The sequence below is a fragment of the Tubulanus polymorphus genome, chromosome 5, assembly GCF_964204645.1.
Source record: "Tubulanus polymorphus chromosome 5, tnTubPoly1.2, whole genome shotgun sequence".
Taxonomy (NCBI): Eukaryota; Metazoa; Nemertea; class Palaeonemertea; order Tubulaniformes; family Tubulanidae; genus Tubulanus; species Tubulanus polymorphus.
This window is the reverse complement of record NC_134029.1, coordinates 3,640,535-3,661,314: the sequence shown is the minus strand read 5'-3', so window position 1 is coordinate 3,661,314 and position 20,780 is coordinate 3,640,535. Positions and strand designations below refer to the sequence as shown.

At 37.8% G+C, this 20,780-nt stretch overlaps 5 protein-coding genes across 5 annotated transcripts; all 5 read right to left on the bottom strand.

Moving 5' to 3' along the window:
- Nucleotides 1–176: 176 nt before the first annotated feature.
- On the bottom strand, nucleotides 177–5,706 carry LOC141905360 (glutamate receptor ionotropic, kainate 2-like). Its single transcript, XM_074794203.1, has 12 exons — nucleotides 5,528–5,706; nucleotides 5,113–5,307; nucleotides 4,592–4,894; nucleotides 4,211–4,425; nucleotides 3,934–3,990; nucleotides 3,363–3,587; nucleotides 3,126–3,287; nucleotides 2,760–2,870; nucleotides 2,204–2,434; nucleotides 1,039–1,711; nucleotides 720–876; nucleotides 177–590 (listed from the first exon to the last, which is right to left on the bottom strand). Exons 1-12 carry the CDS (start codon nucleotides 5,670–5,672, stop codon nucleotides 275–277), a joined length of 2,790 nt encoding a protein of 929 aa, XP_074650304.1. The 5' UTR covers nucleotides 5,673–5,706; the 3' UTR covers nucleotides 177–274.
- A 1,136-nt stretch (nucleotides 5,707–6,842) lies between these two features.
- Nucleotides 6,843–8,693, bottom strand: LOC141906044 (methyltransferase-like protein 27). Its single transcript, XM_074795193.1, has 5 exons — nucleotides 8,491–8,693; nucleotides 8,242–8,361; nucleotides 7,911–8,049; nucleotides 7,725–7,817; nucleotides 6,843–7,457 (listed from the first exon to the last, which is right to left on the bottom strand). Exons 1-5 carry the CDS (start codon nucleotides 8,599–8,601, stop codon nucleotides 7,282–7,284), a joined length of 639 nt encoding a protein of 212 aa, XP_074651294.1. The 5' UTR covers nucleotides 8,602–8,693; the 3' UTR covers nucleotides 6,843–7,281.
- Nucleotides 8,694–10,002: 1,309 nt separating this feature from the next.
- Nucleotides 10,003–11,649, bottom strand: LOC141905359 (uncharacterized). Its single transcript, XM_074794201.1, has 5 exons — nucleotides 11,421–11,649; nucleotides 10,819–10,941; nucleotides 10,594–10,732; nucleotides 10,420–10,512; nucleotides 10,003–10,184 (listed from the first exon to the last, which is right to left on the bottom strand). The coding sequence occupies exons 1-5, from the start codon at nucleotides 11,523–11,525 to the stop codon at nucleotides 10,003–10,005; spliced, it is 642 nt and encodes a 213-aa protein (XP_074650302.1). The 5' UTR covers nucleotides 11,526–11,649.
- Nucleotides 11,650–14,533: 2,884 nt separating this feature from the next.
- LOC141906429 (uncharacterized) lies at nucleotides 14,534–17,701 on the bottom strand. Its single transcript, XM_074795726.1, has 5 exons — nucleotides 17,351–17,701; nucleotides 15,837–15,959; nucleotides 15,618–15,756; nucleotides 15,444–15,536; nucleotides 14,534–15,195 (listed from the first exon to the last, which is right to left on the bottom strand). Exons 1-5 carry the CDS (start codon nucleotides 17,453–17,455, stop codon nucleotides 15,014–15,016), a joined length of 642 nt encoding a protein of 213 aa, XP_074651827.1. The 5' UTR covers nucleotides 17,456–17,701; the 3' UTR covers nucleotides 14,534–15,013.
- A 419-nt stretch (nucleotides 17,702–18,120) lies between these two features.
- LOC141906428 (methyltransferase-like protein 27) lies at nucleotides 18,121–20,276 on the bottom strand. The gene is made up of 5 exons (XM_074795725.1): nucleotides 20,139–20,276; nucleotides 18,930–19,052; nucleotides 18,683–18,824; nucleotides 18,505–18,597; nucleotides 18,121–18,419 (listed from the first exon to the last, which is right to left on the bottom strand). The coding sequence occupies exons 1-5, from the start codon at nucleotides 20,244–20,246 to the stop codon at nucleotides 18,238–18,240; spliced, it is 648 nt and encodes a 215-aa protein (XP_074651826.1). The 5' UTR covers nucleotides 20,247–20,276; the 3' UTR covers nucleotides 18,121–18,237.
- Nucleotides 20,277–20,780: the final 504 nt, after the last annotated feature.

The window sequence follows — 20,780 nt, the reverse complement described above, 5'->3', positions numbered from 1 at the left end:
GGCCTTATCGTTGTTACCAACGAAGATTTTCCCGGCCTATATCGTATGTTTTGAGTTCCACCAGTAGATAACGTGGGGATTCAACCAAATCTGGACTGTAGTTAGGTATCACAATTTTGTGAAACAGATCCATAACAGAATTCAGACAAAAATCTACTTTTAATTGCAAAGGGAGATTTTATTCGACCAGATAGTGTACATGAGTATTATCGAAGTTTTGTGGATGTCTTGTTCGTTGTTTGCCGTAACCAAAATGCTGCTGCAGTACCGATACCTAGAATTTCGTGACCGATTCTAATCTACCCGTTAAACCAGGCTGGGTCGTCGTGGGTAATCTCACTTCAATCGCGTCGCCCACTTGATTTCGCCGTATCGACGGCGCTTTACCCGGAGGATTCCGTTCTGGTTTGGGGTGTATGATTCGAGAACACAAATTGAAACGTATCAAAACGCGTTTGATAACCGACGCTAAAAATGAGATTCCGACTCCGATACCGAGCATTATGAACCCGCCGCTGAAATTTGCGTAGCTGATCTGTTTCGGTAGGACATTCTCCGTCTTCAAACATGGATCTTTACCGTGCAACCAACTATAGAAATAAGCACAAATAGAGAACAGTGATTTAGGAAATTCAAATGAACAGGCTAACGACATTTCCATTGCGATACCAGGACAGTCACACACGTGGTTTTGATCCCGTAACTCTTTCTATACCTACTAGTTGATTATATCTCTGCTCTGATGTGACCCACGGATCTCTCTGACTGCGTCCGATAATGGTTTTACGTAAGGAGAATCTTTCGCCATCGGTATCGCAATCTCGTGTATAGATATCCGTCCCTCGCCCATTTTCAGTTTACAGTACTTCTTCAACGCTGGAAATATAAGGCATTTCTGGAGCAATCGTGAAACTCTTTTAAACGAATCGCTATCTCCGAAGTACCGGTAGATAACGAGTTATTTCGCCTTTTAGGTGAATTAAATGATCATTCGGGAGCTGTTTACCAGCCACTTAACTAGCTTCGTCTAGGTCTTACCCTTGAAATAATTGACACCGATCGATTGCGTTATGAACACGTAATCTTCGTTCATCGCTTTATCGATTCCGGCTTCGATGCTTTCGACTGTCGTGTTATGTTTACGCATATGTGCGTTCATTTTACTGTAAGCTGGATCTTTCGAATTGGCGAAGAACATGTCGTCCGTACCTCCTACTTCGAAACCGTATGCAAACTTCGTCTGCGTCGCTAATTGCGATAAATTATCTAGCTGATCCAGGAAGGTTTCCTCGGTCAGAAAACTGGCCATGTTTCCCGTGTACGAACTTATGACAACCATAGCGAAAAACATTACGAAAAAGGTGAACAAGCGCATCGGGACAGTGGTCGGCGTCATCGGGGCACCCAACCGCAAAGACGTCGTGTAGCCGTACCATAAACAGTATCGCATCGTAAAATGATGCTCGGCGTCGATTTCTTCGTGAGTTGGATTCAGTTTATAGAATATGCGTAGCGTAAATGCGGTCAACGCGATGCCGGAAATGACGACGAGCCAGGCGAAATATCCGAGTGGTTTCAAGAACGAATAGTAGAAGTTCGTTGCTTCGTGATGCGGTCGGTAAATGAACGTTAAACCGTCGCTCACAATTCCAGGCGTGAACGATATCACTTCCATTCGCGAATATGTTTTACTTATAGCCGCTAATACTATCTGAAACAATCAAAACACAAAATATTCGTATTCAAATCAAGTCGGTTCTGCGTCTCCGCTAAAACTTAATTACATAATTACATAATACAATATCCATAATCAACATAGATGTTGATTTGAATATTCACTATTAACGAGTAGAAATTCTTTTGCAGATTGCAGTATCGTTTTACAGCATTTCCGTTCGCGTATCGAAGTCTTACATCATTACATAAGTGAACTACTAGTGCCATCGTTTTACTATTCATGGGAGATTGAGGGAAAGTGTTGGCTTCCACAGTCACGCGAATTTCTTATTCAACTGAAGAAAAAACCTCCAATACGAAGTAAAACTATTCGAGGATTTTGACGATTCGACTCGAACGCCACGAGCCATTTTAGAGCCATTTTAACAAAAGCTCATAGCATTTGAGTCGAAACGCCCTCTTTTAGCTCACTTCGTACTGTGGGTTTTTCTTCAATGGAAAACAACACCCATTTCATGCTCATTACCTCATATCTACCGGATAGTATTTCACCAACGGCACCGTTCCACGTCCCGTTCTCGTATCGTCCGTAATCGAGGCCCGGTTTGTGCACCAACTCGTAATGAAATTTCAAGCCGTAGTTTTTACGAACATGTTCAGCCACCAACTCAAAATACTCGACAAATATGCCGCTGAATCTATCGTTTCCCTTCAACCTACCAAATTCATCGTCCAGCATATAAACAAATGGTTCGTCCTGCTCAAAATATTTGGTAAAAATCAGGCTTAAGTATCGAAGTTTTAATTTAGATTTTAGTCGCAGTCTTAAAAACCCTAGTGAATAAATATAAGTTCTGTGATCCTGACCTCTATCAATCTCCCTTCAGGAGAGCTTACCAGTGCGGCTTATCAAACTTACTATCTGTATCTATCTACTGTCATTTTGAATAAACTCTGAAGAAGGGATGAAACGTCAGGATCACAGACAGAGCTTATAGTTATCATTGAATCACTAGTTTAGGGGTTTTTATGATAGCCTTAAATATTGTCTCAATGAATAATTTCTTGGATATTTCACTCACTATTACTACGAGTACTTTGGTCGGTGGTAAAGTGTAGGAAATGTTGCAGATATTTTTTCTCGGCGTTATTCTTGTTTCAGGGGTGGGTCCATTCGCGTACCAATAACGAACCTGAAAGACGGGTAATTAATCGAGGGTAGTAGATCATGTCATAAGTCATGCATAGATAACACCTACGAGCAATTATCTAACTAGATAGTTAGATAATTGCTCGTAGATAACACTAACCAGCTCAAACCAGCGGTAAAATCGGTTGCAGAGATTGGCATATAGCCACATGACCTATAACGCAACTTGATTTTTAGACAAGCATTGTCAAATCAGAAAAATAATATTCTCTAATTTTTAAAATTCTTATTATCATACCCTGGTCAGATCATCGTAATCTCTAATAGTGATGTAAGCATTTCGTCGTATGCCGAATGTGTCGTATTCAACATGCATTGAAAGTTTGAACATCGTCATTTTTCCAGTAGGATTAGACCGATTACACATAACCATTCCATTTGTTACGTAATCTAAATGAGCCTTAAACGAACAAAACGATTGGTTTTGTGTTCAATTGACTTCAATCTCTTGAAGATTTTTACACGCTATATTCACCGATTTCATTTTCTCGTAGAATCTCAATGTATCGAATTTTTCTAAATCGAAAGTTTTCAACTGCATGCGTAACATTGCGCCGAAATGAAGTAAGTACATATCGACGGCTGACTGCTTCAGCGGTTTGTAAAGCCGTTTCTGAGACATAGTCGAGGGTAGCATTATCAGAGGGGTAAAAAGCTTCAACGCCATCCCATAGGTCATTGGTTTTTCGGCAAAATCCATCTGGAAAATATGTGAATGGTTTATTTGTTTACTCGAACGTGTGACTTAAAATAAAATGTAATCTTAGATATAGATACGAGATACGGTGACAAAACGACGCAATCTGACCTTTTCATGTTGACGATCGGCCAAGAAATCCAATTCAGAGGTGAGATTGTTATTGTTATTATTGTTTCATTTCAGTTTTAATTGACAATTTGCCAGAAAATAAACTAGATTGAAAACTATGCCAAATTGGTGATTATTCGACGGATCAACATCTCTCTCTTGCAAAAATTAAAGCAACAAACTATAAAAAAAGAAATTTATGTGGCCAGACGTTATAAGGAATATCGCTTGAACTCACAAATGTACCGCAAATCCAAGTAATGTGTTTCTCATCTGTTTCGATCTCATGGACCAACTGAAAAAAAGAATCAGGCGGCGGAAATAAGTAGGCGAGCTGTCATGAAACAAGGGGTATTTTCGTGAAAATTTATCTCGAGTATGGGGTATGCAGGGTCGTATTTAGAAGGGGCAGGGGGCAATTACCCCCAGAAATTTCGGAAAAGTGCCCCTTATTGTGCCAAAATATTGGCATGTTCACACAAACACAGATGTTAGCAACCGGGATCTATACCTACTCGTTCGTAGTTGCTCCATCTGTTTTTGGCGTGAAAAAAGAAAATCACAGTATTGATGTCGTGCATGAAAATAGTGTAGGCAATCTCCTGCACAGATTCGTGATGCGTCCCTGGCACGTGATTATAGCGTACGTCATACATAGGCTTACGCAACGCAAAATGTAACGTGAATTCTATATTGCCTCCGTGTAACTGATTATCGATTGCCGCCGTGTCTGGTGATTAGAAAAAACAATATTCTCACTTAATTGATTTAGAAAATTGCATACGCAACATATTTCCTGTCGTCATTATCAAACTCATTTATATATAATGAATAATGTAAAATAATATACGCGTTTTTCCAAACGATTTGATTAGAAACTCACGCATTAAACCAACCTGTCATGTATGCGATATCATAAAGCAATAATATGCGATTTCTCTTCGTTGCGCGAACATAGTCACTAATCGTCAGAGCTACAGTAGATGAATAGAATGGCTGCATATTCAAGATGGGACCTTTTAACAGCCCGGCCTTCCGTTCAAATTCGAAGTGTTGTTCCTTTCCCGATGTAGGCAAAGGAGTGATGACGTAGTATGGCAGATTGGCAGCTGACGTCATAACTGCTACAGATTTCACGAAGGATCCGATGAGAAAATGAAAGGATTCCAATTTCTTTCCGTCCATGAACCAATTGTAAGCTTAAAATAACAAAGCAGTTTCGTGATAAAGGCTAACAGAAGCTGATCTCTTTGAATGCAAAGTTTATACCATACCAATCAGACGAATCGAATCGATTGTAAGATTACTTCAAAATGTAACTAAGTGGAATAATTGCCTTGATTATCGAGACGATAAAGATCTTAAGGAATTTCATCTTTTTTAGATTTGTTGATTGTGATTTTTCTTGTAGTTTTACCCGTTTCAGTCACATACTGCGAATACTCAGCCGGTACTAGTATTTCAGATAGATTGAATGTGTAACACGTGAAGAACTTTTTCGACATGACTCCGTGAATGAGATTTCCTATGTGATCTTGTGAAAGCACATCATCCGCCCGTTTCAATACGTGAAGATATTCATCATCGCCGTGGTGATTTGTACTGACCACGCCTGACAAAGTAATATATACACGTGCATTTTAGGAATTCGAAAGATTTACCGAAATGAAATCAAAACTAAGAGGCTGTCCGTATATAGACCTAAGGCCTTCTTCGGTGGTAAATAATGATTTGATATGATGAAATGGAATTGAATGAATACGTATTCCCGCATATATTTCGAAATACGTTACATTGGATCCGAATTCTGGAGCACGACATTATATTGTTACCTATTTGCAATGTGATCGTCGAGGATCCAGGAGTGCATCCGATTTCTTCATAGGCATTGCCCCATTTATCCCTCCAAATAGCCGAGTTAACAATCCAAAACAATTCAAATAGTAAAAGTATTGATATGTACGCGTTGAATTCCATTTTTGTCCTGTATTTATTTCTTGTATTTCTGTATCTTTTTAGATTACCGTGCCAAATGCTAACTTCAATATATACACTGCATACAAATAGATGCTTATATTTTGATAAAATAGGTTGATAATGGATCTGCATAAGTATGCTACATCTGTCGCGTGGATTTCATTAATTCCGCTTTGAAAACGTCGGGTGGTGTTATGAATAAAAAATGATATTGAATTGGCAAATGATGATGAAATTAATTCAATCCATTTTGGTTCCGATATTCAACCGTAGTCTATAATGTTTTATGTTTAATCTCGTATGAAATGAAAAAGTTGGAATTTGTGGGGTTTATGTCTGCCGCATGTATATAGAGATGTTGACTTGTCTGTGTGTAAGCTAAGTGCATGACACCAAATTCGGCTTGTGAGAGCGTTTAGTCCAGCGTATTTTGTCCAGCGTATTCGCCAAATATCTAATATGTTTGATAATCTTCGACGCAGCGCAAAGTACGTTCTCGAACGTTGAGGTTAATTCCGAGCCGGAATAAACGAGTTTTCTTGGCTAGCGGATCAATCGTTGATAACTCGTAACCGTGTTATCAAAAATGTGTTATGTATGTAATTAATCAAAAAGTATTTACTGTTCATTTGACTGAACGTATTATAGGGTTTACGAAAATTGAATATATGTTACATGTGTGTCAATTTCTGTATTATATGGAATTAAACTAGAATTGATGAAATCATTATCTCCCCGTGCAAAAAGCTCACTTCGGATACCTTTCAATGGAGAAATAACAGCAACTGAAGAATTGTTTTATATTCAATATGGCACGGTACCTTTCAATGGAGAAATAACAGCAACTGAAGAATTGTTTTATATTCAATTTGACACGGGTGACGATAAGTGCTTGTAAATGACTGGTAGACTGATATATGCTCAGTTTTTTTTATGTTCAAAGCGAAACCAACAGTTGATGATATAAGATGAGGTTTTGAACCTCTAATAAACGTTTATATCACCAACAGCAGGTTTCGCTTATCGCTTATAAATGCTGCAGATACAATTCCTTGAGCGCGCTGCGCTTAGGAGCATGGCGCAATTCGGTCCTTGTAGTGTCCTCTATGTTGCGCATGTAGATGTTTGCCCGGCTTCATTACTGATGAATTAACGATGATGAATTTCAAATGACAATAAAACGATCATTTATTCAAACTATAAAAACATTAATACTGTCTCAAACATGTAGACAGTTTACAACAAGCCTAGACATTTTCTTCATTTGGCTATTTACATAATATGAACATCTATTCTATTGGATTGTTCGTCGTCATTGTTATTTATATTACATCGAACCTTTTTTCGATAAATAGCGTCAAAACCCGTTCTATATTTATTGTTCACCAATTTTTTTTGAACTCGCGACATAGTCCCGCATAAAAACCAACCGCAGATAAATTGACATAGTGACATTAATAAAGACGTATTCTTGTAATAATATATGGAGCGATTACATATATACATTTTTACTTCGTTGTTCCAACTTTTTACATTCGAATGGCGATCAAAAACTCTTTACAGTGATACACGATAATCCTTTGCATTAATTCTTCGTCCGATTAAGTTTTTAATATTTCTGAATGACCAGTAATAATCCGTTGTAGTGGATGTAATGATTTGTGTATGTTGATCGTTCGACAACTTTGCACTTTCCAGCATTTTCAAGATCGGCTAAAAATTCGTCCATTCCCGAGAACTTCGTTTTCGTATATTCTTCGCGCATCGCGATGAAAATGTGACCACCTGAAAAAACGGATTCATTTTTAAAAAATTTCAACCTCAATAGATGACCTTAATTGAACCGTCCAACGTCGGACAGTTGAAATATTCTCTCCAAAAAGAGAAAAACCATCGAAGATATCAAGAAACCATAAGGATTTGAACCTTAAGATTGCGCCAAGCCTGTCTAAACCTTTCGGTCAATGCGCCTCGTGGCAGTAACGTCGTGTCTGAATCGAATTATCTAGTTTTTGAAAAACCAGAAGAATACATATATGATTGGATAATTACCTTTCTTAATCATACGCAGAAGCTCTACGATAGCGTTGTAATGAATATGGCCAGGTACTATAGCTCCGCATACTGCGATATTGTCGTATGTTTCTGAAAATCAAATTGATATCACTTTTGATGTAAATATGAATATATAAAATAAAAACGATCGCATTAAGTTTTATTCTCGGATGCATAACTGACCTGTTGGAATACTGCAAGGTTCTTCAGTGATGAATTCGTGATAGAAGTTATAATAAAGTTTCCTTTCTTTTGCTTTAGCGGCAAATCCGGTCGCTGGGTCTAACCCGTCGAAATGGCCGTTGAATCCAGCCTTGAGAAGCTGCAAAAATATTTGTACGGTCTTTACAACAACCGAGTATTGTAACGGAAGCATTTCGAGTGTTATTTGTTTAGCTCCTAAAAACACTAAATCTAAACTTAAAATCTTGTAGGCATCAGGTTTTACGCATGTATGTTTCCGTGTTTAATACGAAAACCTTAAACAAAAGCAAATTCAAAGCGAGGAACTTACCGCCTCAGCAAAGAGACCGGTGCCCGCTCCGACATCCAGAAATGATGCTTTCTTATTGTGGACATGTCTGCAGACACTTTCTGCCAAGCGGTTAGGTGCTTCGTAATTCTCTCCGACTTCCTGAATAAATCGAAAACAAATAGTTATATCGAGTCCGTTTCACAGAACGAACTACTTAACGTATAAGTACCGATGAAACCGAAACGGACCGAAATAAAAAACCATTGTTAAACGTCGTCATTTACTTACCTTTTCATACGTCGTGGTCCATTGGTTGTACATATTAATGATGTCATGTTTCGGTAAAACATGAGTTTCGTTCATGAAGTCATCAAGTTTATTCGAAAGAAGTTCAGCCATCGTTGATGAAATGTTTCGAAAGCAAATAAGCAACCAGAATGAGACTAGATCGTGACAATTATGAATTATTCAAAAATACGTAGCTTATATACAGGCGGCTTATCGAACTATGGCAAACTTCGATCTGATTATTTTAAGATTACGTCAGTCACATGTTCTAGGGTTTCGAGAATTTGTCTGCCGTCTCATGGGTGGTGGAAAATAATGACTACCTTACAAGATCAATGTCCACGTAATACAATACATTGGTAAGGACCTGATCATCATGGTGTAATCATGGTTGTCTGGTCAGGTCAGGACGGGTCGAAATATTTTGTTTTTTTCTCAGTCTAGCAAATAGACCTTTTACAAAGTGATTACGAAATCAGAAGTTAAGAAAAATCGTTTCAAACTGATTTCATGTCTTCGAAGCCGGATAAATCAATAAATTGTCATTTTATGTGTCAGATGATATATCTCGATATGGTGGAGATAAGTTCAATTGTTTCTCGTCTGGAAACAAGCGTCGAATCTTTTAAAATCGAAAAATTCAAAGTGGTCAATTTCATGGTTCACTCTGGTATATCATATTTTAATGATATCTCTGATATATCGTAAGTTGATTGAATAAAATAAAAGCAAATGAAATACCTACAACTCGCTAAATAGAGAATTTGATTATGATATTTTATTGATAAATTGAAGTACAGCGAACTTCAACACAGACGCCGAACTGGGACAGACTGGGACCGACACAATTGGTTTGAGCGAAACAAAGTCCAAGTTAATTAAGAAAGATACGTTTGGAAGTCAGAAAATGATTTCGTTTTTGTCCAAATTAGTCAAAGGTCCAAAGGTTTGCCGCGTTAGGCGAGGTTAACTGTCGAATTAGAATGACACGAAGTTTAATCCTATCACCAGAGGCCACCGTCATGTACTTATACCGTGGTCCTGCCGACAATAAACATGATAATTATATCAACCATATACATGTACTCCAAAAGAGTAGATAAAATATTTATATCAATAAATAATAGATTAATAGGTAAGTTAAAACTTGATACATGAATGAAAATAATTCATTCTTAACAAATTGAAATCAGACTATAAGCAGTTTCCATAAACATACAGTAGACATACTCGGTATGGCGTTGGTAGTGTAAATATTTCAACGAGTTGGCCGGATAACGAGCTGAGAATTGGGGAAATTGAAAGTTTTACATTTAGATATTGGTAGAATTCACCGATTTGATCGATAAACGAGGAGTCTAGGTCATGGAAAATATACACATACGTAATTCCAAAATTTATCAAAATATTTCTCGCACTTTTTCAAGACTATAAGAGTCTACTCTATTCACATACAATGATATTTTATATCATGAAAAATATACTTATTATCTACTGAAATATTTCTCTCGTCTAGTTCTTTTTCAAAACTATAACGAGTCCTTCATTTTCATAGAAATATCGTTCGAACACAAACCGTTCAACAATGTTACAGATCCCGGAGCTGATTAGATCTTTCACATAATCGTCAAGTCCAGACAGCTGTTCTCCCTCGTTTATGAAATCGTGTCGCATGGCAATGAATACATAACCGCCTGCAAGAAGTAAAAAATCTATGAAATATTGATGTAGGCCAACTTATCTAATTAACTTATCTAATTATACTCATATGTAAAAATATGTAAAAATATGTAAAAATAGATATTCATCGGTTTAATGTCATTATAAACAGGTCACTAATGACGATAATTGAGATAGATTTGAATTCAAAATCAGTTTGAGGATCGAATTCCAACAATTTGCAACCGAAAACCTAAAAATAGTTCAAACCTTTTTTACATAACCGCAACATTTCACGGATTCCGGTAAAGTGGATATGACCGGGGATCAGTCCACCGCAACAGGCCACGTGATCAAAGGAACCTAGAAAATGAATACGAATAACATTTAATAATCTATGCGTAAGATCATCCAGAAGTTACCCAACCCATTGACGATATTCACCTTCGGCTATACTACATGGTTTCTCAGTGATGAAATCGTAGTAGAAGTCTTTATACCGTCCAGTTTCAATGGCTTGTTTTGCAAACTCTGTCGCGGGATCCAATCCATCCATCGATCCCTTATAACCAAGCTTTTCTAACTGTCGAATATTACGTATATACATTTCAATTTTTACTGATAACATAGAAATGTGTTACTCTGGAGAACACGAACTATCATTTATACCTCTAAAGCTAAGAAGCCGGATCCAGCAGCCACGTCGAGTATATGCACGATTTTATCGGATACATATTTTAGAATCGTTGTTGCCAGCACGGGCGGTCCACGATAGTGCACGGGACTTAGATCCTACAATACAGAATCATATGTTATTCTATTTCAATATCGAGTCGGGTGTAACTTTCCAAATAACGATCTTTGCGATAATTTTCGCTCTCTTTCGAAACATAAGTTTTGATCGAATATCAATCAGCTCTTCAGTCCCTAGCTTGATAAACTTGATTTTTGCATCAAAAGAAATGAAAAACAGATTTTTGCTCGTCATTCTCAGGTTTTTCGAACGCAAAAATTGACAGCAGCGACGATGATAAAGCAAGGACCGCATATTTCTATCGCGTTTCAGAAAAATTGCGAATTCGATTAATCTTAGAATATCGTCGTAAAATCCATATTCCCAACTTAGGCCTGCGTTCGAATTCTTTTAATATCTTTCTTGACGACTGATGTTTAATCGCTAGAGTTTGAGATTACGATCCAGATGGGGGATTTTTTTTAATTATCATTAGACTCCACTAGAATTGATTGTAGAATTTTCGTCATGTACGTACCTCGTCATAACCGGTCCATTTGTTGTAAAAGTCGACCACATCCAGAGGCGAAGGTGATTTCAACAACACCTCATAATTATCCACCGTTTCCGACTGTAAGCTCATTTCGAATATCGAGTATGATACGGACAAAGCTTTTTTCACCTCCCCTTAGAATAGTCAATTTTGACGAACGGAGTGGAGATTATGCCGGGCCAGAGAGCGCTAAAACTGGGGTTCTTACTACTGCAGGAACAGACAGCAAATAAGTGAACCGGGTCGCATTTATTTCATTATACCCTCGACACAGGTTTTGCACCAGCTGATTGCCCGGGATAAATATATGTTAAGCAGGATTCTCGTTTATGCCTACGTTTTAGTTGTCATTGATAAGTATTGAAGGATGAACGAGCAGAGTGGTAGGAAAGAATACTGCACTGTCCATCGTTACTTGGAAATACTGCAACCGAACAACCAATTGACTTGACCCGGTCTTGAATCGTAACGTATTAAATACAAGCTTTGTACATGTTTATACAAAACTTTTTGGATTGACATAGATACAAATCTTATATGTACAATTCTCATTTTTTTTCAGCGAAGAATAGGTCTCGACGGCTTTGGTAGAGAACAGGTTTTCATTTTCATTGTGCTTCGTACAGGTAAATAGTACAAACCTACTAGTTTTGCAGGGTAAAAATCGAAGAGAATATTAAGGCCACAGAGCTCGAAGAAAATCACACATCAATACATGTTCCGAGTTCGAAAGCGAGAGAATCCACTCATTTTTTAAAAGGGCATACATCCCATCAGTTAGAATACAAGGTTCATTGGGGTTTGAAATAGAGGTAATAGTTTTCATACAGTTTCTTCTCAATCACCTTTTGCCCCATTCTACAGCGGGGTCTAACCCATCAAACAATCCCGCAAAACCCAATTTCCTGAACTGAATTAGGAAAAATAAAACTAGATGTAATATTTTTGTTCATGTTAGATAGACGCAATCGCAATGACAAGAGAATGTAGTTTTACTTCGACGACCAATATCTCAGAGCCAGTGGCCACGTCCAGAATACTTATTTTGCTATGGTTTTTGCTAGAGTTGATGGTCCACAATAATTTTTTGTGAGCATTAGTTTAAACAATTCTATTTTCCGCAAATATTCGGATAAGCAAAGGATGTAATATGTATCTATATTCACTGACGGCTTAGATAAGTTTGATTGTAAGCCCATCAGCTATTTTTGACGAAATAGGCTCTTAAAAAGCAAAAAAAGTTTTAGAATTCTATGCACTCGGAGTTTGTGGTTAGGTCAGGTTCATAGGAATTATAGGTATTGTTCAAAAGTATTGGATTCAGTTGTGTCGATTGGATTAAAGGTTGAATACATGCTGTTCGAGTCCTTTATTGTGATACGATGTGTAATTAGCTAAGCGCCGCAGACCGGCCCCTGAAAGTCCAGAATTTATCAATCGAAATTCAATTAATTTTTATTTAGCAATTTCGTTGCCGAAGTTATCGCCAACCGTCAGTACGGAAAACAAGGGTTAGTTTTCTGCGAAAGGTCGATTTGTTTGGTCAAGACCAGGCGTCTTCGCCATTTACCAGATAAACAGGTATACATTTCGAGTTGCAATAACCCACTGCGTACACACACGTCTGTAATAAACGCGATTTTTGCGTTTCAGCCTCTGGCAGTCTAATTTTGATCGGAAAATCTAGTAGGTGGGGGACCGGACGCTGCACTACACTGCTACGCGTATGCATAGGCTAGTGGCCGTGTAAATCGGTGCTGCATGAAAAAGAAAAAAACATTGTTTTTATTACATGGTGTAAATTACGGAAGCGCCCTGGGGACATGATTATTTTTTTTTCTAATTGTTTGGATGAGTGAAAAATCATAAAATTAGATGAAAACTCGGTTTTTTATTGAATTCTATGTTTTTTTCGATAGTCGTCAATTTGAATCCCATTCCAAAGATAAGTATTGTTTGGATGAGTGAAAAATCATAAAATTAGATGAAAACTCGGTTTTTTATTGAATTCTATGTTTTTTCGATAGTCGTCAATTTGAATCCCATTTTTTTCGCGGAAATAAATCGTTTGAGTTAAGAATTCAATAACATATTTGACTTGGATGAGTTGAGAGTTCTTGTCACACGTTTTCCCAATAACGCGGGACGTTTGAGTGTATTACGTCACTATTCTGTCCATTTGCATTATAGATGGGAATCTAAAAGTCTCTGTAGAAACCAAGCGTATTACATCGTTTACGGCAATTTTCGGGGTTGTTTGATACTCATTTAACTGCCGTAACAACAATCATTCAGGGATACTTTTAGCTTTGTCGATGGAATCTCCTCAACCTAATAAAAATTACATTGAAAACTAAATCTAAATCTATTTCCTCTTGAAGTATGAAAACTAGCCCCATTATGCCATCCTCCCTCTGCAGGGACTCGAACCTGATGGCATCGCTACACTCAGCCACGGCACGAACCCCTGCCACAGTAGACCGGGTGCGCAGGTACATGCGCAGCTTTCCGAACGAAAACTGGCGGCACCAATCAGATTGCTCGTTGTATAATCGTTGAGGCAAATTTCAAGGAAGAACTATAAATGGGAAAACCCGGGCTAAAATAAAACGGGATTTCTGATTGGCTAAAAATCACATCATCTGAACTGCGCATGTATCTGCGCACACGGTCGATTATGGCAGGGTTTCGTACCGTGGCAATCTCGATGCCATCAGGTTCGAATCCCTGCCGGGGGAGGTTGCATTATGCACATATAAACCTTTTTCAGTGATTACGAAATTCTTACTTCACAAAAGATATTTCAAACTGATGTCGTGTCTTCGAGGCCGGATAAATCAATGAATAATAGTGTCAGATGATATATCTCGATATGGCGGCCATAAGTTCAATTGTTTCTCATGCAGAAACATTTATCAAAAGTTGAATCTTTTATAATCGAAAATTTCATGGGTCACTTGGTATAAATATCATATTCCTTAACTTGGATCCAACAGAATGAAAGCAAATGAAATACCTACAACTCGCTAAATAGAGAATTTGTAAAGATAACGCTATTTTATTGATAAATTGAAATACGGTGAACTAGATTACAGCACAGTCACCTGAGACGAACAAAATGGAACCAACAGAGTCCATTCAAAACGAAGCGAAGTCAGAGATAAGGAATAAAGGATACTGGTTCTTCCGACAATAAACATGATAATTATATGATATACGTGTATTCAAAAACGAACGATCGAGAGTTTTAAAGAGATAAAATATTTGTATCAATAAATAACAGATGAATAGGTATCGAGCTAAAACTTAATACATGAATAAAAATATAATTACTTCTTAACAAATTGTTTTCAGAATATAAGCAGCAAGATCCAGTAGACTCCGCCATACTCGGTATAGCGTTGGGAATGTAAATATCCCAACGAGTTGGCCGGATACCGAGCTGAGAATTTGGGAAACTGAAAGTTTAGCCATTTAGATTTTGATAGAATTCACCGATTTGACCGACTAACAACGAGTGTAGATCAAAGAAAATATAAATACGAAATTGCCATAATTCATTGAAATATTTCTCACATCTAGTTTTTTTTCAAAACTATAACGAGTCCTTCATTTTCATAAAAATATCGTTCGAACGCAAACCGTTCAACAATGTTACAGATCCCGGAGCTGATTAGTTCTTTCACATAATCGTCAAGTCCAGACAGCTGTTCTCCCTCGTTTATGAAATCGTGTCGCATGGCAATGAATACATAACCGCCTGCAAGAAGTAAAAAATCCTAATTTACAAATCTTCCACTGAGAAAAATCTATGAAATATTGATGTAGGCCAACTTATCTAATTATTATACTCATATGTAAAAATATGTAAAAATATGTAAAAATAAATATTCATCGGTTTTATGTTATTATAAACAGGTCACTAATGACGATAAATGAGATAGATTTGAATTCAAAATCAGTTTGAGGATCGAATTCCAACGATTTGCAACTAAAAATAGTTCAAACCTTTTTTACATAACCGCAACAGTTCACGGATTCCGGTAAAGTGGATATGACCGGGGATCAGTCCACCACAACAGGCCACGTGATCAAAAGAACCTAGAAAATGTATACGAATAACATTTAATAATCTATGCGTAAGATCATCCAGGAGTTACCCAACCCATTGACGATATTCACCTTCGGCTATACTACATGGTTCCTCAGTGATGAAATCGTAGTAGAAGTCTTTATACCGCCCAGTTTCAATGGCTTGTTTTGCAAACTCTGTCGCGGGATCCAATCCATCCATCGATCCCTTATAACCAAGCTTTTCTAACTGTCGAATATTACGTATATATACATTTTAATTTTTACTGATAACGTGTTATTCTGGAGAACACGAACTATCATTTATACCTCTAAAGCTAAGAAGCCGGATCCAGCAGCCACGTCGAGAATATGCACGATTTTATCAGATACATATTTTAGAATCGTTGTTGCCAGTACGGGCGGTCCACGATAGTGCACAGTACTTACATCCTACAATACAGAATCATATGTTATTGCATTTCAATGTCGAGTAGGGTGTAATTTATCAAATAGCCCACACTATTCCATGACTTTGGAGGGGTGTTTCCCTCACTCGTTAGTCGTATAGCTCATTACGCTAATTTGCAATAAGATGTTGATCATTACAGCAAATTTTCACTTTTCGATTCAGTTGGTGCATCGTTGATACAGTCGTAGTCACGCGTGACGCTTAGGGTAGCCTTTTCAAATTCAAAAATACTTTATTTCATTCGATCACAAAAGATATTCGAAAAAAGTGAACCATCATAGTTTATCGAATAGGTAGGATGGACACCATTTGTGTATTTTTTTCATTTCACTGCTAAGCTGTGTGACAAGTATACAATAGATAGGGTACATGTTTTGCTTTCTCAATACTCACGACTGAATAGAATAGTTCCATATCGGAACGGTGTGTTTGAAAAAAAAAACTGCAGTACTCCACGCAAAATTTTAATACCGGGTATGATTTACAGAGAGAAATTCTCCCTTCGTGTTAAAAATTCATTTCTCGTTCACACAATGCTTATGCGTAACATACGGGTTTCGCCATGCCCAGACCATTTAACGCCGCACGAATGAACGAACGAACGAACGAACGAACGAACGAACGAACGAACGAACGAACGAACGAACGAACGAACGAACGAACGAACGAACGAACGAACGAACGAACGAACGAACGAACGAACGAACGAACGAACGAACGAACGAACGAACGAACGAACGAACGAACGAACGAACGAACGAACGAACGAACGAACGAACGAACGAACGAATGATATATATCTTGCAAGATAAAAAGTATATTTGTAAGTAGTATATTTGTTTCGAATACTTGAATAGTAGTTTCTTAAAACATCATGAATAATGCATTGAAAATGGTAACTTTTTACACGTTTGACCGTCTATGAACTGGAAGTCTTGTTCCCGACGTCATTGATAATCATAACTATGATACTTTTAGTTCTAACTAACACACGAACATAATGCATACATATGTAGAGAAGGACATCTTTAAGCCGCGCCTGTACCATAAGGGGAGATACTCTGAATGAGTTATTGATACTATACATATTTAACAATAATGATTATAGTAATAATATCACTAGGGGGCTACGTCAGGACCATTGATTGTTATTTAACATTAAGGGCGGTTATCAGCTAGCTTTATCTGCCGCGGCTGGGCTCGTGAAAATACAGAAAGACTGGCTGGCCACGCCCCTGAAACACTTAATGGTGGTAGGCATTACTTAATTTGAATTTGGTCTTAGGTGTGGTAGCATAGGTAAAAGACATCTATTTTCGATAACGATGCTCTGGTCAATCAATAATTCCTCAGAATAAATTGTAGTACGTACCTCGTCATAACCGGTCCATTTGTTGTAAAAGTCGACCACATCCAGAGGCGATGGCGATTTCAACAACACCTCATAATTATCCACCGTTTCCGACTGTAAGCTCATTTCGAATATCGAGTATGATACGGACAAAGCGGTTTTTCACCTCCCCTTCGAATGGTCAATTTTGACGAACAGAGTGGAGATTATACCGAGCCAGAGAGCGCTAAAACTGGGGTTCTTACTACTGCAGGAACAGGCAGCAATTAAGTGAACCGGGTCGCATTTATTTCATTGTATACCCTCGACACAGGTTTTTTGCACCAGCTGGTTGCCCGGGATAAATATATGTTAAGCAAGATTCTCACGTAAGCTTAGGTTTTAGTTGATATTGATAAGTATTGTAAGGACAGAGCCGAGGGGTAATGAAGAATACCCAACTGTCTACCGTTATACTTCGAAATACTGCAACCGAACAACGCTTGACTTAACCCGGTCCGGAATCGGAATCGGAATACATGCTTATACAGAACTTGCTGTATTGACATAAATACAATTCTCATATAATCGATTTATGAAAAATGTTCCTAGCGAAGAAAAGGTCTAAACGGCTTTGGTATATAGAACGGGTTTTCATTCATCGTGCTTCGTACGGTTTAAGAGTACACGCGTTCGTGTTTTCGTTTGCTTTTTGCCACGTAAAGCAAGACATAAAGAATAGAATATTTAGGTCACATAGGCCGAAGAAAATCATTAGGATCAGAAGGATGAAAATGCAAGATACGAAATTTTCACATATACATATATATGCACATGTACACTTTTATTCTGATTCAAGAGGTTCTACCGAATCTGAGGGTTATTATTTCCACCTAAATATAGAAATTGACATGTATTGGATAACATGTTTACTTCTTTTTCAGGACAAACACAATTCCGAGATCTTCAAAAAGATATCGATCGAATACGGATCTTTCTACGAGATCACAGACACCAGAATCAACGAGACTTTTCAAATAGACATCAAATCCGGGGAACTGGCCGTCCGGCTGGATGTAACTATGTTTCATAACTATAAACACATAACCACCTGAAAAGTAGAAAAATGTAGTAAACTTTAAATACGCCCTCACGCATTATGATCTTTCTCGTCTTAGCACCCACTTTTTGTTTACCTCTTTTACATAGCCGCAACATTTCACGAATTCCTTTAAAGGGAATATGGCCCGGGATTATTCCACCACAGCACGTTACGTGGTCGTACAATTCTAGAAATAGGAAATATACATTCTCGCGTGTTCCTAGTTCGAAAGCAAGAAAATCCACTCATTTCAATGAGACTCATTCACCTACCATCAGCTAGACTGCAAGGTTCATCGGGGTTTATGAAGTAGTGGTAATAGTTTTCATACAGTTTCTTCTCAATAACAGTTTTCCCCCACTCTACAGCGGGGTCTAACCCATCAAACAATCCGGCAAAACCCAATTTCCTGAGCTAAATCATTGAAACATAAATACAGAAAATAAACTGCAGAGAGACCTATCATATTTTTTCAAGTTAGATAGACGTAATCGCAATGGAGAGAGAATGCAGTTTTACTTCGACGACCAATAACCCGGAGCCAGCAGCCACGTCCAGAATACGCGTGTCTTTATCCGATACGTATTCTACTATCGTTTTTGCTAGAGTTGATGGCCCACGATAATTCTTCGGTCCCATCTCCTACAATTCACAAAAAAAAATAATTCCCACATTCGACTAAATACAAAGTATTTAATATGTATGTATATTCACTAACGGCTTAGGTAAGATTGATAATGAATCCGCCCTTTATCAGGTTTGATAAACTATTGGGTTCTTTTTATTAGATTTAAGGTTGTAGTTCAAGTGTTATATTAGACAATGTTGGAAATATTGTAGGCCAATATTTAACTCTTCCTCGTGGCAAGGACAATAAAAATTGGGTGACCCCAATTCCATGTGAGGAGATGTATCCTTAACAGCGCTAATGATAATCAAACATCAAGATAATCGACTGATCGCAAAACCCGATACCTTCCCAAAGAATATCCATCACAGTTTTCAATGGTAAATGGCAATCATTATGAGGCTATAGGTCTCGGAATTCAGGCCAAAAAAATTTCCTTTTTGGGCACAGAAAGGTCACTGGACAGCCATCTTGTGTCCGATCGACCCAAATTTTCTTATGCTGAGGGCCCTTGGGGGATATAAATATACATTAAGATCAAGTAGTTGATCGAAGCGTCTTCAAAATTTTTATGAAAACTTCAACAATGTGAAAAATGTACTGATTTCAGTGGACAAGGCATCTTGATTCTGCGGGCCAGTTTTTGATACATGTATAAACCAAATACTGTTTCATGAGGACAATCCATTGAGGCGTCTTCAAAACTTCTCACAATTACTGGATTCTGTCTACGGACGGACGACGGGCGGACGGATGGACGGACGGAAGGATGCAACTTAAGTCCCAAGTGGGCTTGTTCTTATTACATGGTGTACATTCTGTATTATATAGTAACAATTTGAGTCTTTCTAAAGCTCCGACGATTGACGACCAGTAAGCGCCTCGAAAAAAAATTCGCAAATTGATGATTCGAAAAACATTTCTGCATAACTTATTTTTTGTATGGTATTTGAACGTTCAAACGATTTTAGCAAACTTATGAAATTATGCATTTTGTTTGTTGTTTTGTATCACAGTCCAGATTTCAGTTCTGTGTAACTTGATCCTAGATTATTGAAGGCGTTAATCACGGGCGATCGTGAATGTGAAAAGAATGTTACCTCTTCATATGTATCAGTCCAGTTGTTATAGTGGTTTATGATATCAGCATTAGTCGGTGATTCAACGTCGTACACCATTTTCATGATCTGCCCCAACTTCCCGTCCATTCTGATGCACCTTTACACAAAAAATGGGGTTTTCGGCGATTGTACAAAACTGCATAGGTCAAGTGGGCCAGAACGATAAACATATCTTTCAGATAATACTTCGAATTTAGAAACTAAATCATTTATCATATATATGTTATGTTCACATCCACGTGTTCGACTGAATATCTCATTAAATGTTCATATCGCTTACTGTGTCACCATGTGCATTGTATTTTGCAAAACATATACACTTATCTTTCTGATACACTTGTCTGGCCGCTGTAATTTAAGCTTTTTAGCACTATGATTTAGAATATTGCAGGGTCAAAGTGCGGTTTGATTAAGCTTTGGAGTTCGAGAGTCGAGAGGAGCCGTTTTTTATTTCAATCTTAAGGTGCTCTTCGTGGCAACTAAATGACAAGTTTTCGTCCAACACAAAGCCATCGGGATGGGGTTTGAGGGATTATCTTGGATAAATGTCGGATAATCATGAGAACCACGCTTTGTAAAGATAACTTTGAAATTCTAGGTTTAGAAAATATACCCCATTAT